The 17,423-nt window shown below is 36.5% G+C and overlaps 1 protein-coding gene across 7 annotated transcripts in view; it reads right to left on the bottom strand.

Moving 5' to 3' along the window:
• The window catches only part of LOC109090510 (actin-binding LIM protein 1-like), a 69,924-nt gene that overhangs the window by 22,179 nt on the left and 30,322 nt on the right, over positions 1-17,423 (bottom strand). For 5 of the 7 annotated variants that reach the window (XM_042767828.1, XM_042767829.1, XM_042767825.1 and 2 more), the window contains exons 3-6: positions 10,469-10,652; positions 10,027-10,136; positions 6,054-6,179; positions 5,761-5,855 (exon numbers count right to left, since the gene is read on the bottom strand). In XM_042767828.1, the coding sequence (XP_042623762.1) occupies positions 5,761-5,855; positions 6,054-6,179; positions 10,027-10,136; positions 10,469-10,652 (515 nt within the window). Of the gene's footprint in view, positions 1-4,301; positions 4,463-5,760; positions 5,856-6,051; positions 6,180-10,026; positions 10,137-10,468; positions 10,653-17,423 lie in introns of those variants that run through there. The other 2 variants (XM_042767824.1, XM_042767830.1) reach the window with 2 other exon arrangements.

The raw sequence follows: 17,423 nt of genomic DNA, 5'->3' as shown, positions 1-17,423 counted from the left end.
TCATGCAGATTTTATTTGATAGTTTTAGGCAGTTATATAATGTTGCAGATTAGATGTAAACCTGCATCAACTAGCTTAACATGTCAGAAGCATGTGTGCAAACCACCGCAACACGGTCTGCCAGCTACAGCTATGGGCTGGAATTCTGATATCTGAGAGCTGGGAGGTGCACCAGGGAGCTGGAAAGCCTGAGAAACACTGCAGTCTGTCAGTCTTTTGAACTTTGGAAGGTCAATCTACCACAAGCAATAGTGTCATTAAAGACATTTATAATCCCACATAAGCTTTCAGTTAAAATTAATTCTGTTATTTTGAACTGGAAATTGGAGTAATTGCTGCTGAAAATTCAGCTTTTTTAAATATATTTACAAATATATTAAAATAGAAAATGGTTATTTTAAATTGTAATACTATTTCACAATACTCTTGTTTTTGATCAAATAAATGCAGCCTTGGTGAGCATAAGAGACTTCTTTCAAAAATATCTTATTGACCCCAATCCTTTGAATATTAGTGTAGCATACCAGTCATAGCTAAAGGTGCAGTACATTCCACATAATAGAGTGGTTTATGTGTGTATCATCACTCCAGCACTCATCTGCAGTACTGTTTCATCATTTTGCTGCTTTCAGTTAGTTCTGCGAATACTGATGAGCCCTTCTGTTCTGACATCTCTCTCTCCTTCAAAACCTCCTTAAAACACTCTTTCTTGAGGCAACACTTTGTCTTATTGCCATTTTTCTTCTTTTTGATTTGTATCCATTATCTGTTATTTTTCTCTCTTTCTGTATTATTTTTATTCCTTCTTAAAAGCATAGTTCATCCAAAAAAAATAAATAAAAAAAAATGCATTCTTTCATTATTTACTGTACTGAGCCTCATGCTATTCCAAACTTGTATGACTTTCTTTTATTCTGTGGAAAACAAAACAAGATATTTTTCAGAATATTCAAAACTTTCTTTTTCATTTAATAAAAGTGAATTAAGATTGAAGCTGCTAAAATGACAAAAAATAAAATTAAAAATAAAAAACAGTATCATTATCATAAAAGCAGCCTATTCTTCAAGTCTTGCCAATATGATAGTTTTGCATGAAAAACTACTTTTATATATTTTTTATAGTGCATTTTAGAGCTTAACCAGTAAAGAGTAGCCAGAATATTCTTTAAAATATCTCCCACTGTGTTTCATGGACATATTTTGCTGAAATAAAGAACAAATTACCAAATTATATGAGAACAGATAATAAAACAACTAAAATAATATTTAGTTTGAATTTCAAACATGTTACCAGAGTTACAGTAATATTGTTTTTTATATTTATGGAAAAATTTAATCTAACAATAGCTACTATTTTATTTAATTTTCCTGTGTTTCACAGAAAAAAGAAAAGTCAGAAAGGTTTTAAATAGGATGAGTGTGTTTTAGGAGGATGAACGGTTCCTTAAAAAAAAAAAGAGGATTTCTCTTTGAAATGTTCACAGGAGCTATACAGCACCAGAAAACCTCAAGCTTTGTTTTTCTCTTCTGCTTCTCCAAACAATTCAATTGTTTTGTTGTTCCTCTATCAGCTGGAGCTTGGAGTGTTGAGGAGGGAGTTGCCCATTTGGCTCCTCTGCAGGGGAAACATCCCATGGTCCTCTGCTGACTTGAACTATGAGGCAATGCAGCTGAAACGCATGATTTCACACAGATGTGTCCCCTCGGCTCCCGGGTCTCCTCACCATGGCAACAAGACCATGTAACAGTTTTCCAGTAAAAAAAACAGAGTGACAACATGTTCTACCTCTCTGCGTAGCGCTCTGTCTGAGACAGACAGCTAGCAGTCATTTCCTATTGCATCACAAGAAGCCAACACAGAAAACATAGAGCAGTGAACTCTGAGGAAAGGGGCCAAGAACAGTCCACGCCTCTGCTTCACCCAGATGGAGGGGTGTGAACAGAAGACAGAGCCAGAGAGAGGTAGGGAGACGGGGATGAAGAAAAAAAGAGAAAGTGTTTGGATAGATGCATATTTTTTTTGGATGCTGGTCCCATGCATGGGATGTTAATGTGCAGCTGACCCTACTACAGTAGATTGTTTATCCATCATAACCAGCAAGACTTTGTTGAACTAAAATACCGAAAAAAATGCATTTGCTGGTCTTAGTTTGTTTCCAATCCCAGCTAAAATAGAGTTCAGATAATCTAACTACCTCCCAAATCTGGCCAAAAATTTTTTCAGATGGTTTAGCTAGACAGCCAGCTGCTTTCCTAGCTTAACATGGGCCAAACATTTGCCTCAACCCATCAAACCAGACCAGCCTAACCAGTGTAAAACCAGGTGAGTTGACCGGGCTGGTCACTGCATAATTCCAGAATGGACATTTTTACTGGTCTTTTCAGTAAGGGTGCTAGCATTTACAGTGTGTGTATGAATTCCAGTAGGAGTCATTTTCATCTGTAGTCAGTAATATAACCCCCTTTTGTATTGTCTGGTTGTATTGTTGTGTATATCTTCTCTTCTAGTTGAACTAAAACACTCCAGTCCACAAACCTGCCCACTGAGGAAAGAGCCAGACAAGTGAATCTGACAAGCTGCTGTTTGCTGAACAGAAAAACAGAAAAACCAAACCCTGTGAACAAAACCCAAAAGTCACAAGCATAAAAAGAAAGAGAATACACCCGAAAGAAAAGAAAAATGAGTTCCTAGATAGCAATAAGACTGCTAAAACTGATAGACTGATAATTCCCCACACACTTATAATATCATGTGCCTCTAGAAAAATTGTGCTCAGATTTAATACTTATTATAAAATATTTGAAAGAAGTCTCTTGTTCTCACCAAGGCTGCATTTACTTGATCAAAATCGAGTAAAAACAGAAATATTACAAAATATTATTACAATTTTAAATGTTCTATTTTATTATCTTTAAAAATATTTACTCCTGTAATTCATTTCCTTTCATTTATTCCTGTAAGAACAAAGCTGAGTTTCATCAGCCATTACTCCAGTCTTCAGTGTCAAATGTCAAAGAACAGCATTTATTTGAAATTGATATGTCTTTACTGTCACCTTTGATGAATTAAATGCATTGAATGCTTGCTGAATAAAATTATTCATTTCTTAATTTTTTTTTTTTTACTGACACCAAACTTTTGAATGTTTGAAAGTCTGCACTCAAAAGTCAGAACTCTTCACATAAAATTCTTCTGAAGACAAATTATGTGAGCTATGCCATCCATATTCATTTTATAGCTCCATAGTCTCAATCTGTTAACTGTTTCATTTCTCATTTGCATCTATTTTTATTTCTCTTAATTAATAAAAAAAAATCCATAAGGTCTCATGACCTTCAAAAGAACAACCTCTGAGCAATTTTCCTCCGGGTGTCTGGTATACTCTGGATATGCATGTGTGTGTGTTTGTGTGTGTGTGTGTGTGTGAGAGAGAGAGAGAGAGAGAGAGAGAGAGAGAGAGAGATAATGCAGGGCCAGCTGGAGCGGCCACATGTCATTTCTATATAGCCTCATTAGACACTTATTGGATAGGTTTAATGAGAATGAAACTTCATTGTGTTTAAATAACTTATCCACAGTTGACATAATGAAACTGACAGCCCAGAGTAATCAAGCTAACACTGAGCAAAATAGCATGTGCGAGCGTCTGTTAACAACATAAATGTTTAAAAGTACACAGAAAACAAACTGCTAACTGCAAAATCTTCATTCTAGTCATAACCAAACCTAAAATAACAGAGTTCCACAACAAATTTTTATAAGCACTATTCGGCCCCTCATCAAATCTGAATGGCCTCCTTGGCACAAGCACAATGCCATCTGCAGACCAGTGGCATCTGTTGCTCTCAACATTACATCGAGATTCTACACATATCTGCTTGGATTTATATAGCCAGGGAGCTGGTTTTGATCTCCTGCGCTCGCACATGCATAAGATTCCGGTGCACTTCCTTTCCACCATCTGTGGCTGCACAGATCCCCATCAACACAACTAGTCAACTTGAGGGTACAAGTGCAAACAGACCGTGTATGCGAGAGCACTGATGAGAACCGGTGACTAATAGACTGTGGACAGGTCAGCTTAATCAGGATGACAAATCTTGACCATGATCACCCAAACAGCAAAGAAAAAGCTCTGAAGTATTTACACTCTGTTGATAAACACCATCTGCACACTTAAATTACAAGTTGCTCCTAAAACCGACCAGAACACACATTGTGACATAACTGCAAACATGTTTGTCAAGTGCTTTAAAAGAAAAAAATGAAAAGCACCTCTGAAACAGTTTAGAAACATTACCTCCAGCAGGCTGCTCGTGTGGCACCCCAGCCCTGCAACTTTGCGGTTTAAATCACTTTTGTCACTTGCACTCTCTTGTTCAAGAGAACCCCTATATTACCCTTCAGTTCCTAACGTTTCCCCTTTGACTTTTCTTGAGAATTTTCCTAAATCCCCCCCTCTCTATCTCACTGCTCCCCCACCCTATCAGAGGGGCCTGGCCTCAAAGGGGCCGTCCCCTGTACAATAGGTGGGCGGGACCTTGGAATCCAGCCAACGGTGCTGCTTTGCTCTATTCCCAGTGGGCCGGTGTCAGTTCTAAAATGTTTGATTAATGGAGAAATTACGTAAGTTCAGCGATGTTGTATGATGTTGTGGACATGGGTCAGCCTAACGACTCCACTCTTAGGGGATCCAGATGTTTAGTGGGAGCGGAAGTGTAAGATCTGGAACACTGACACATACTGACATGACTATAAAACACTGAACACTGAAAATCCACAAGAGACCATTTTTAATATCCGTAAGGCAAGAAAACTCACAACAGAGATCTCAGTGATATCTCAGAGGTGTCTTCTAGAAAGCAATGGGACTAAACTCAGAGCAAATTATTCCTCCTGCTTCTCAGATTTTTCTCCAGAGAAAATAGACTCATCAGGAAAAACAACAGTTTCAAACTGTGCTCATATTTGTCAGGATAAGATGTTCTGTTGCAAATAAAAGTCAGAGATTTAAATCTGAACCAAATTATCTAGAGACTGAATGTGTCCAAATTATCTATAACTGAATGTGTTCTTGCTTAATAAACATATTTATTTATTTATTTACGTTTACTGACCCAAACTTCTTCTTGGCAGTATATAGCATACATTTTTTTATTACACTGAATTTTAGAATATTGTAATATTTTAATAACATTATAAAACAATATTAATATGTCTTGGTACTAAATAATTTCTAAATAGATTAAAGGGATACTCCACCCCAAAATGAAAATACCCCCATGTCGTTCCAAACCCATAAAAGCTTCGTTCGTCTTCGGGAACACAATTAAAGATATTTTGGATGAAAACCGGGAGGCTTGTGACTGTCCCATAGACTGGCAGTCTAAAGCAAAATACACTGTCAAGGTCCAGAAAAGTATGAAAAGCATCGTCAGAATAGTCCCGGTTTTCATCCAAAATATCTTAAATAGTGTTCTGAAGACGATCTAAGCTTTTATGGGTTTGGAACGACATGGGAGTAAGTGATTAATGACAAAATTTACTTTTTAGGGTGGAGTATCCCTTTAACTTCAACATTTCTTTTGCTTTATACCCAATGCATTATTATGTGTTTAGATTGTTCATGCTACCCTTATATATTTTAGAAGGCAATATAATAATGCTGCCTAACTTTTGCAACCACCTTTACATCTAGAGCACAGCTATGATACCTTAATATGAGAAGTCCAGTCAATATATGCATACTGGTTACTCACCTCCAGAACTTTCCCTGTGATAAACCGATGACAGGCCTCACACTGCACGCCAAAATTAATCTGGTAGTCTTTCTCACAGTACGGAGAACCATCCTAAAAAGAGAGTAGGACAGCAAGAGAGAGAACAGAGATTTATGTTTTTACTGTATTCTATTTCATCTCATTGAATCAAGGATAAGAGCAAAAACTGAATGCTATTAGAAAAGAGGACAGTTAAGAGAGGGGGAATTATAGAGAGAGAGAGGTAGGAATGAGATGGTGAGAGATAAAAAATAATTAAGGCATAGCTCACTTGCTGATGTACTCCCCGCTCAGCACTTTCCCACAGGCCTTGCACTTGAAACAGCCGAGGTGCCACTGGCTGTCCAAGGCCAGAAGGGCCTGACCATTCTTTATATCCCTGCCACATCCTGCACAGTCTGCAAGAGAACACACACAGATGCACACCATCACACACACACATACTGAACAGCAGCCAGAAAATGACATTTACAGACGCCATGACATTTTGACATGTTAATGAGAAACAGGAATTTCCAACAAATATTAAAGAGCTTTTTATTTTCTTTTTTTTTTAAGCCAAAAATATTTAGTTTATCAACCATCAGCCATTCAGATTTGCCATTGCTATTCAAAAGATATTTAATTTAGCGTTTTTCCAGTGATACACAGCAGTGTTATTTAAGTACTATTTAAATACTATTATATAATTTATTAATATTTTGAACTAGATTTAACTTTTATATTTTCATATACATTTTAGTTAAGATGTTATATGCGTTTGTCATTTTATTATCATTTTTTAATATTATTATTTTAAAATAAAATAATTTTTTAAAGCTTTGTAGCTTTCAATTATTTTTTATTTCAGTTTTAGTTTTACTCATTTCAGTACTTAAACTTGTTTTTTCACATTTCTCCAGTTTTTTTAAAGTTTAAGTTTTTCATCCAATATTCATATTTTAGTTCAACTTTATTTCAATTACGAAAAACTATTTTAAATAGTTTTAGTTAGCAATAGCCTAATGATGATACACAGTACGGCAGGCATATTCGGACACGATGCAATTGCACTCAAATATATTTTGGGGATTTTGGGGTTAATTAGGTGTGCACAAACAATTCTTTCCACTAGATGTCAGTGCCAACTAAAAAAAAAAACTCACTTAGTTTTTGAAACCTGTTGATTTACAGCATACAACACTGATTATTCAGGCTCTCAGAAGTAATTTCAAGCAATGCATATTGTATCCATTAAATTCAAGCAGCGATCAATAGTGAATCATCATTATTATGACTAACTGAATAAGAGCTTACAGAACTATTTCTAAAAACATCTTCTCTCCACAAGATGGAGCTTCTTCCTGCAGGAACGCAAGGAAATTTAGTTAATACATGTGTAAGGTGTGTAAAAGGCTGAGGGATAAAAATAGCTCATGGTTGTCATCTTCTATTTATGTTCCTTGGCTGAAATCCCAAAAGCTTTTTTGAAAAGCAGGGATGGATGCGGAGGGGAGGGGAGGTCCCAGTCGCTGCTGATGTTGCGTGAGGCACAATGGTAACCATTGGCAGTGAGGAGAGTATATATAATGCACCATGCTGCATCTAGCTCTCTAATGCATCATTTAAGCCTTCTCTATCTCTGCCTGCACTGTGTGTGTGTGCCAGAGACCCGTAGAGAGTATGTGTGTGTGTAATGTGTGTCGAGAAAGAGAAGAAGGGAACGTTTCAGAGAGATCTGTGTTCAATCAATCCATCTGTCATGAGGATTATCTAAACTCTCAAACTCAGTGCAGGTTTTTAGAAGTGTCATGCGATAAAAGCTTTGTGGGGTTTGCCAAAGCTGCATTATCATGGATTGAAACAATAAGGGCCTTCCAAAAAAAACAAAGCACTTATTTAGGCTAAAGACTTTCATCAGCTTCAAATCATTTCCTGTGGCTCGTGAATGACAAATCATCAGCGAAGCATGACACAAAGAGATATTCAGTATGGCTCTTTAAGTTCCTGTCTGTGTGTACGTACAGACGCTTGCACATATAGGAGAAAGATAACTGAGAAAGAGTGAAAGGAAGACAGGAAAGAGACAGAAAGAGGAAGTGCATGGACAGATTAAAATAAAATTCATGATTATGACTAAAATAGTGATACCATATCGGCAAATATTTAATTTTCCCTTTTTTACATGTACATTAGGATAACACTCATTTAAAGTTAACATGGTAAAAAAAAAGAGAGAATATTTTTCATACTGTACATTATAATGCTGTGATGTCTAAAAACACTTGTAGCATATTATCATTTCTTTTATTATATTTGTTCAAAAGTTTGGAGTAGGAAAGGTTTTTAAATGCTTTTGAAAGAAGTCTCTTATGTTCACCAAAGCTGCATTTATTAGATACAAAATTATAGTAAAAACAGCAATATTATGAAATTAGTTTATTTTGAAATTGACATTATTTTACTCAGTAAATTATTTTACTTATTTTAAAGTATTATTTTACTGTCTTCAGTGTCATATGATCCTGCAGAAATTATTTTAATATTAGGATTTGGTGCTCAAGTAGCGTATTGTTATCATGCTGAAAACAGTTGTTCTGCTTAATATTTTTGTGGATATATTTTTTCAGAATTCCTTGATGAATAGAGAGTTAAAAACAGCTTTTATATGAAATCATTTTTAACATTGTCTTTATTTACTGTCGCTTTTTATATATGTTCTTGAACAGTAATGTGTGTGTGTGTATCCTTCCTGCACCTTTTTCCCACCCAAGCAAAAATCGTCACTTCACCCAACTTCACCAATACTTGGTCTACACAATGTTTTTTCAATCAACTCAATCCCATGATGCAATGCTTAGAATTACACTAATTCTCTCCTCTGCAACACAGCAGCTATTCATTGCTAAATTGCTCCTGTAATTGTCCATCACCTGATGTTGTTATGTAACAACGATTCCCTACTTTATGACAATTTGAGTATAATGACTAGAGCCATTTACTATAATAAGGAAATCCCAAGCCTCAGGAAATCGGCACATCCTACACATATATGGAGCCCTGATCTGTCAGCATCCATCAGTCTAGAATGTATCAGAAAGCAGAAGGCCAACAAATTTAAGTGAGACAATGGGACAACCAGCAGGCACTGGAGTGCTCTGAGCTTTTCCTTGGCTCTGAGCCTCTCTCATTCTATGTGCCTGTCTGCTTGACTCCTGGGGCCCCGCAGCTTAAATTATGCAAAAAGGACCCCTAATCTACCGGAGGAGGATGAAGATCTTCCTCAAAGTGAGATAAAAGAGTGAGAGAAATCAAAGAGAGAAACATTTTAAGGAGATCAGCTTTTCCCTGGTTGCCAGCACAGAAATTTGTCTAAGCAATCTTTCAACTCAAGGAACCCTAGAGAAGTCTGGAAAGAAGCAGGGATCCTTATTAAAACAGTATATTGGGGAAAAAAAACTTCCCTGTGTAAAAGCCATCGTGGTGTTTAGGTGCTGTGGATGGTTGCCAAGGCATTCCTATGTTGATAACGTACAGCACATGTATTCTGACTGGTATAAGCACTGCTTCATACTTGCCTAAGTGTTTGTGGTGGTTGTCAGTGTGTTGCTTTGAGGTTTCAAATGAATTCTGACTGGATTTTAGAACATTGCTAATAAAGAGTGCAATACACAACCTTTTAAAAATCTATTCGAAATCTGTTCAAAACCTGTATGAGTTTCTTTCTTCTGTTGAACCAAAGAGTTTCTGTTCCCCATTGACATCCATAGTATTTTTTTCCCCCACACTACAGAAATCAATAGGGACCAGAAACTGTTTGGCGACACACATTCTTCAAAATACTTTCTTTTACTGTATGTTCAACAGAAGAAAGAAACTCCTACAGGTTTGGAACAACTTGATGGTGAATAAATGATGACAGAACTTTCATTCTGGGGTGAACTACTCCTTTGAAAAAACTACAAATCCAGATGTCAGATTTTCCAAAATGCATCACATCATGGTTTCTGATATTCCAAACAGTGGATTTAGATGCTGAGGAAACCAAAGCATATAGCTTATGATGGGATTGAGAGACAGTGAGTTTCCAACTAGCAGCAATGACCTTGAGTCCTGAGCAGTATCAAGACCTGTCAACACATGTATAAACTACACAATCTAACACATCTATAAAAGGGGAGGATTGTGGCAAGCTGAAATCTGAGTAGGACACTAAAACTTAACCAATAAGCACAAACACACATGTATGCGCAAGTGTGAACTCACTACTAGAGGCGCTGATGTCTTTGGGAGTCGGGGAAGCTGGCCGGATGCAACGCTGGCAGAGACAGTCTTTTCCATTAAACGTGACTCGATCACCAGCGGGAAATGGCCGTCTGGCAACAGAAAAAGGATGCAAAGACATTTAGGCATTTACACTACCATTAATAAGTTTGGGGTCAGTTATTTTTTTTATAAGAAAAAAAAAGGAAATTAATACTTTTATTCTGCAAGGATACATTCATTTGATCAAAAGTATTTAAAATATATTAAAATAGAAAACTGTGCTGTGTTGTGTACTTGAATGGCAAATTAACTACTCGTGGCCTACTAGCTAACTTACTGTGTTAGCAAGTTCAAGGCTAATTCAGCTTTTTGTTCACATGCAACTATAAACCATACATGTTTTAATGTGGATGAAATGGGCTTGCTTTTGGTAAACTCTTACTTGCAAACAGTGCAGACGAAACATGTGGGATGATAGGTCTTCCCAAGAGCAGTGACCACCTCTCCTTCAACAAAATCTCCACAGCCATTACAGCGAGTGCCATGTAGCCTCTGGTAGTCCAGTGTGCATAGGTACTCCCCGTTCTTCATGAAGAAACCACCTTGAGCCAGGTCACAACCGCACACTGAATGTCAATTCAAAAACAAAGAAATCAGAAATAAGAATAATTAGTTTAATGAGATCTTTCAGTAGAAGACAGTCTTGAGTGGAATTCGAAACACATTGTTGAAACACACACCATCCGCTTCCAAATAAATGACACTTTGTTTGGCTCTCGTTGAGTTTTGAAACACAACTCGGTAGTCACACTAGTTAATCTCTTTTACACTGGGATTTACACATTTTGGTTGCCAGCAAACATAAGGGCAGGGGGCTTACGCTCATCTTGGCCGATGTTTCTCAGGACAAAGCACATAAAGAGAGATTGGTACCCTGAAAATTTCCTGAGCTTTCAAGACTCTGGCACAAGTTCAGACACTTTATATAGGTCTGCATGAATAGGTGTGTTAGGTCTGTGTCCTCTTGGCAAGCGTGTCTATGTGTAATCCTGCCATCACACATGCCAGATCTGTCTGAAAGCTCCTTGGCAGACGAAGACTGATATTTAACAGCTTGTTTAGCGCCACATGATATCCTCTTCTCAACAAGCCCCCTTTTTTCTCACTTCCTCTATGTTCTTCTTTTTCTCTCTATCTGTCTTTCTCTGTCTATCCTAATACATTCCAACCTGTGAATATATAAGGGCCACAGATTTTGACCATTTTATGAAAAGGAGTGTACATTTCACAGGAAAATATGGGCAAAATGGAGAAGAAACAGCAAATGATGCAGACCTCATTCAAACCCCCATCTCCGGTTTTAGCACCACAGCTTAATGTGTTTGGCACAAGTATGATTAAATATTTACTTGAAGTTCTGCATATTTATATTATATCATTTAATAATTTAACAACATATTTGCCTGTTCACAGTTCTCTCATGTAAAAAAAAAAAAAAAAAAAAAAATTCTTATTTTTACTAACTATTACTAGTTTATAACATTACCAACTATTAATACTCTTATTTTCCTCATCTTATTTTTTGATTATTTTTATTTTAATTGTATATTTTTATTATTTAACCTAGCAATTCCTTTGGGAAACCTACAGTAGGCCAAATTTCAACACCTTTGTGACTCATTATTAAACCTCATGGTTTCATGGACTTTATTAATGTGTGACCATGAGATTTTTACATTTTTTTTTTAAAGCAAATTCACTTCAAATTGATTTTTCACATTTTAATGCAAAAAAAAAAAAAATATATATATATAAATTAGAAACAAAGATATGTTTTTTTTTTTTTTCTAATGTTGTGATATGGCATCGGGACAAATCAAAGGTCATCACTGGCCAACTTTGGCCTCTGGGCCCTGGTTTGGGCATTTTGATTTATAGAAATATCAAACACAAAATAGTACATATGTATACATATCTAGTTAGTAAAAGTGGTGCAAATATAGTTTGATTGATAATATAGCTAAGGAGATTCATTCCCATCTTTGCCAAAATGAATAAACTGACTTTCACATTAAGATTTCAACACAAATCCAAAATGTTATTTGTACTCCCATTCTCATAGCTCTTATCAAATCTTTTGCTTCATTGAATCTGTCTTCTGTTTCTGGAAGATTAAGTCCATTTAGACAGATGAATGTGACAAGCAGGTGGCTGTGGAGACAGCAATGATTAGCAGCAGAGAGAGAGAGTTGTGTAAGAGTCGCAGCCAGTCCCCTCGATTGTGTCTGGCATTTGGGTAACCTTCACTGACAGGGTACAAAATGCCAGGATGCCAGTTTAGAAAATGTCATACCCATTAATGTTGTTTCATGCACATCTTGTAACCACAGACCACAGGAACAAAACTGCCACTACTATCCTGGGCTGTCTGCAGTTATGTTTCAAATTGGTTGTCCCATCTTGAGACAACACCAAATCTACATCATAAAAAAAACTAGGGCATCAGAGTAGTATGCACACAGCACCACCTACTGGTCAAAACTAGTATTGTTAGAGGAAATTTGCTTATATATCTACTATATAACCTTTATATATCATACTAACCTTCTAAACGTCCGCAGGAGGCCTATAACCTTTTAAAACATATGTTTTAAAACATATCTTCTTAACAGAAGAGAAGCATTAGTTACATGGACTGGAGTGACTGGGAGTTCAACTGTGTGTGTGTGTGTGTGTGTGTGTGTGTGTGTGTGTGTGTGTGTGTGTGTGTGTGTGTGTGTGTGTGTGTGTGTGTGTGTGTGTGTGTGTGTGTGTGTGTGCGTGTGTGTTGGGAACAATGACGCAAGTGTAATGACGCTCTCGGCTGTCTGTCAGATCCCTCCTCAACAGAACATCCTGTTAACTCTTCCCAGTACAAACATCTATCCATAAACTCAATCACTGAGACATCCTCTCCATCCTCACACTCTCTAACTGCCTCCGTCTGAATGGAAACGGAAAAAAAATGTTTAATATGAAATACTGGAAAGATTTAAGAAGAGTAGGCCCATCTGATTCAACTCAAATGTGACTTTTTTTCAGTTCAGATCCAGTTCAGATACTATGACGCAAAGAGCCTCAGAAACAAAGCCAAGTTGCAATCTACACAGAGTGCAGAAGCGCAGAACGCCCCGGGTTTCCTATACAGTATATGCAGACATCAAACAAGCTTTCACACACTTAATCAATATTTTAATGAGATTCCCAGCATCCTGCTTTCTCCCCTGCACTTTTGTGGATAGCACTCTTTCAGCATTGGTTTCTCTTTACTTTATTTGAGACTCCTCATGTGAAACTACCAACAACAGCGTTATAACAAAGTACTACCATGTTGTACTCCAGGCCTCTCCAGCCTCATGACCGGAGATCTCAGACTGAATATGTGGGAGAGGTTTAAAAGAATAGTTCAGCCAAAACACTGCATTCGTCAGAGAAGTAAAAATGTACTGTGACCATCTTCTCAATAAATCGGTTGATCTGGTTCACATGTTCATAAATTGGACTGATCCCGTACTTCATTCAGTGTTTTAATGATTGGGCTGCAGTGAAAAATTATCACAGAATAAAGATTTAAATTTCAGCCTGTTTCTCACACAAAGATACGGTATTTATTCAGGTGTCTTATGAATATCATATTGAAGAGTTTTATGATATGCCTATGGTGACTTACAGTACTATAACTATAAAAACTATATAACTATTTAAAAAAAGAAAAAAAAAGAAAAAAAAAAAAACTAACACTTTTATTCCACTAGGATGCAATAAATTGATCATATCTGACAGAAAAAATACCATCATTTTCCTAAATATTTCCACAGAAAATTAAGCAGCACAACTGTTTTCAACATTAATAATAAGAAAAAAGCACCAAATCACCATATTAGAATGATTGCACATGATGTGACACATGAAGGATCATGTGATACTGAAGACTGAAGAATAAATTACTTTTTAAAATATATTAAAACAGAAAACCATTATTTGAAATTACAATGATATTTCACAATATTACTTTTGTTACTGTATTTTGATCAAATAAATGCAGCTTTGGTGAGTATAAGAGATGTTTTTGAATTTTGAATTTTTAGTTAGTGCTGATTTTTACTGCTCTTACAAAAATAGATTGTGGTGGTACCTGGTAGAAACATGGTACCATAATAATAACTCACCTAGAAAAAAAATTGCTCAGAATTGTCACTTTCTGAGCTCAGTATTCAGGTAAAGTAATAAACTTAGAAGAGACAATCTTAAATGAGATTACTTGAGTCGCTTTCTCTGAAGATGAAAATCTGAGAAGCAGGACACTTAAGGAAAAGTCTCTGATAAATATCATTCCTGAGAAAATGATACATTAAATAGATGTATTTTGGGATTTTTCAAGTGAGACAGAAATATATCTGCAACATCATAGCCAGATAAAACACTCCCTAATCTAAGTTAATTTTTTAACACTTTTCAAAGTGAAGCTGTTATGCTAAATCAATTATTCACAAACAGAGCAACCATTTTCTCAAGATAAAGTAAAAAATTGGATTCATGGACATTCTTAGGATGACCTCGGGTTGGACTCCTCATTCATTCCTGTCCCAGCTGCATGCGTGGAGCCACAGTATTACAGCCTTCGATCTGACATTACAGGGCTAGTTTCAGACACACATCACTGCATAACAGTTTGTGTTTTGTATCCGAGGCAACTTGCTGACTTAATGATGGGTTTTAGAGAGAGCAGTAAATTGTTTGTTGCTTTCACGATGGCTTACCGTGTTATGAGTTATAATGGCTTTTATGATTGTCCACTTTGGAGAGTGACAGAGAAAGACTGAGTGAGAAATGTGTGTGTGGTTGCATAAACTAGAGAGGTTGTTTTACAACTGACAACTGTTTAGTTAATGGGAGAAGGAAAGGAAAGTGTGTGTGTGTGTGTGTGTGTTTGAGTCTATATGTGTGCAACATGGAGTCTGGCTGGTTGGTAATGTGCGTCTCTGACAGTGACAGGTGCCACTGTCCTCTCCACTATTTTAGTAAGGACTGCCTGAATTTCTCTGCCTCCACTTTTTTTAAATAAAGAATCCCATTAGCCCTTAGCACACACGTACACAAAAAACTCTGTTAAAACTCTTAAAACAATAATCCAGATTAAATGCAAATTAAGATTTATTGTCACCACCACACCAGCATCCTGTCGGTTACCATAAAAAATATTGGTAACACTTTAGTTAAGGGACCAATTCACACTTTTAACGAGTTGCTTATTAGCATGCATATTACTAGCATTTATAAGTTTATAAGCACTTATAAAACACATATTTATGCCTTATTCTGAATAACCATATTTTAGATCCCTTAATCCTACACCATACCTAACCGTAACACCTTACTAACTATTAATAAGCAGCAAATTATAAGTTTATTGATGCAAAAGTCTTAGTTAATGGTTGGTTAATATTGAGAATTGGTTCCCAAACTAAAGTGTAACCAAATATTATTATGTAAACAATTAGCACATCTCTTAGTGTGTAAAAACTAACTAACAACAACAACAAAACACTGTTGACAGCAATGCACTAACATTTGAAGTCTATGCAGTGATTTTACTATAGAGTCTGAAGCAGATATGTTGAGCTTAGTTTTTTATATATATATATATATATATATATATATATATATATATATATATATATATATATATATATATATATATATATATATATATACTGCATATACAGTAATCTGTTCAGTAAAATGCTGTAAAATCTAAAATTCTTTTTGAAGTAAGACTATTTATGCTCATGAACTTTTCAGCCTTGGTGAACATAAGACACTTCTTTCAAAATAATAAAAATCCCAAACATTTGAATCATAGTGTAACTTGCATATATTTGTGGATAATTCACTCAAAATGAAAATTCTGCCATGATAACCTTAATTTGTTCCAAACATCTAGAAGTTTCTTTCTTCTGCTGAACATGAAATAAGATATTTTGAATAATGTGGGTAACCTAACATTTGCTGGTCCCCATTGACTTCCATAGTATGGAAAAAATTGTGATTCAGTTTCCTTTTCTTCAGTAGGAACAATTTCTCAGTTTAAGAAACATGAACTGAAAAACTCGAATACAATGAAAACAGCAGTAACTTAATCAAAACACATCCTCCTATAAATGAAATGTTCAAATACTTGTGAAACGATTCTGTTGCTTTGAAGCCAACCCGTGACATCATCTTCTTGGCTGTGAGAATGACAGCTTGAAATGACATGTTCAGGCACGTAACCCTTGACCCTGAGGGGCGTCTGCCACTCCTCATTAATGCAAACCCACAGCTGCGGAGTGACTGGCACACACACACACACACACACACACACATTCACGGACAGACTGGCAGTCTCTGCAGAGGGGTGTGCGGACCCCTCCTCTGCCGTCTTATCCTCCCAATGGGGATCAGCAGAGCTATTTCCAGCATTGCAGCGCTTTAACAGCTCCCGGAGACTATGCCTGAAATAGCACACACAGGCTCGCAGACTGACACAGCATTCACACACAGAGTGAGAGAAAGAGAGGGAAAGAGAACGTGAAGAAAGACAGGGTGAGACATGGACAGGAATTTAAAGTGATCACCACAGAGAAGGGGGGAGCGGAGCTGGAGATGTCGACTGCACATGCTCACTCTAGCAGTCAAAGTGAGCCTGCTCAGAGTGAACAAATGAAACTAATAGAGCACAGCAAGGCTCATTAGCTTACAACTGAGCTGTAGAGCACTGAACCTTCTCTTGCCAGAGTTCAGGTATTGGCATGTCACCTTAGCTGAAGCACTCCTGCCAGGTATCCACAGAGAAAGTAACATCAGACCTTATGCAACATTCTGAATCCTGATTACTAGGAATGGAGCTGATTGACCAGAAATACAGGAGATTCATTAGATTATGGATTCCTTGTAAGTGGACTACAAGTCACCAGTCTGCTTAACCTGAGCCCTTGTCCTGCCCTCCTCTGTGTTTAAGAAATAGATCACAAGTAAAGACTAATAGTCTTACTCGTTCTATATTTGACAATCTAGGAAAGATGAGGATTAATATACGTTAATGCCCATGCATCCATGCAGGACAACTGGACAACAATGACACTCTGAGTATATATAATGGTACTGAATGATTTCAGTATTCATTACTCACATGGTACTCAAAAAGTGTGATCCAAAAGACTGTTAAAAATGTTTCTATTCTGCATTTTATTAATTTAATACAAAATTGTCAGTTTTTTTTTTTTTTCATGGAAAATTGCTTAACATAATTTGAATTCAGCAATCAAAATAAGTTTCAGAATATATTTGGTTTGTGTGTAGCTTTGTATCATTTGCAT

Source organism: Cyprinus carpio, chromosome A12 (genome assembly GCF_018340385.1).
Source record: "Cyprinus carpio isolate SPL01 chromosome A12, ASM1834038v1, whole genome shotgun sequence".
Lineage (NCBI taxonomy): Eukaryota > Metazoa > Chordata > Actinopteri > Cypriniformes > Cyprinidae > Cyprinus > Cyprinus carpio.
This window is presented reverse-complemented; position numbering and strand designations above follow the sequence as displayed.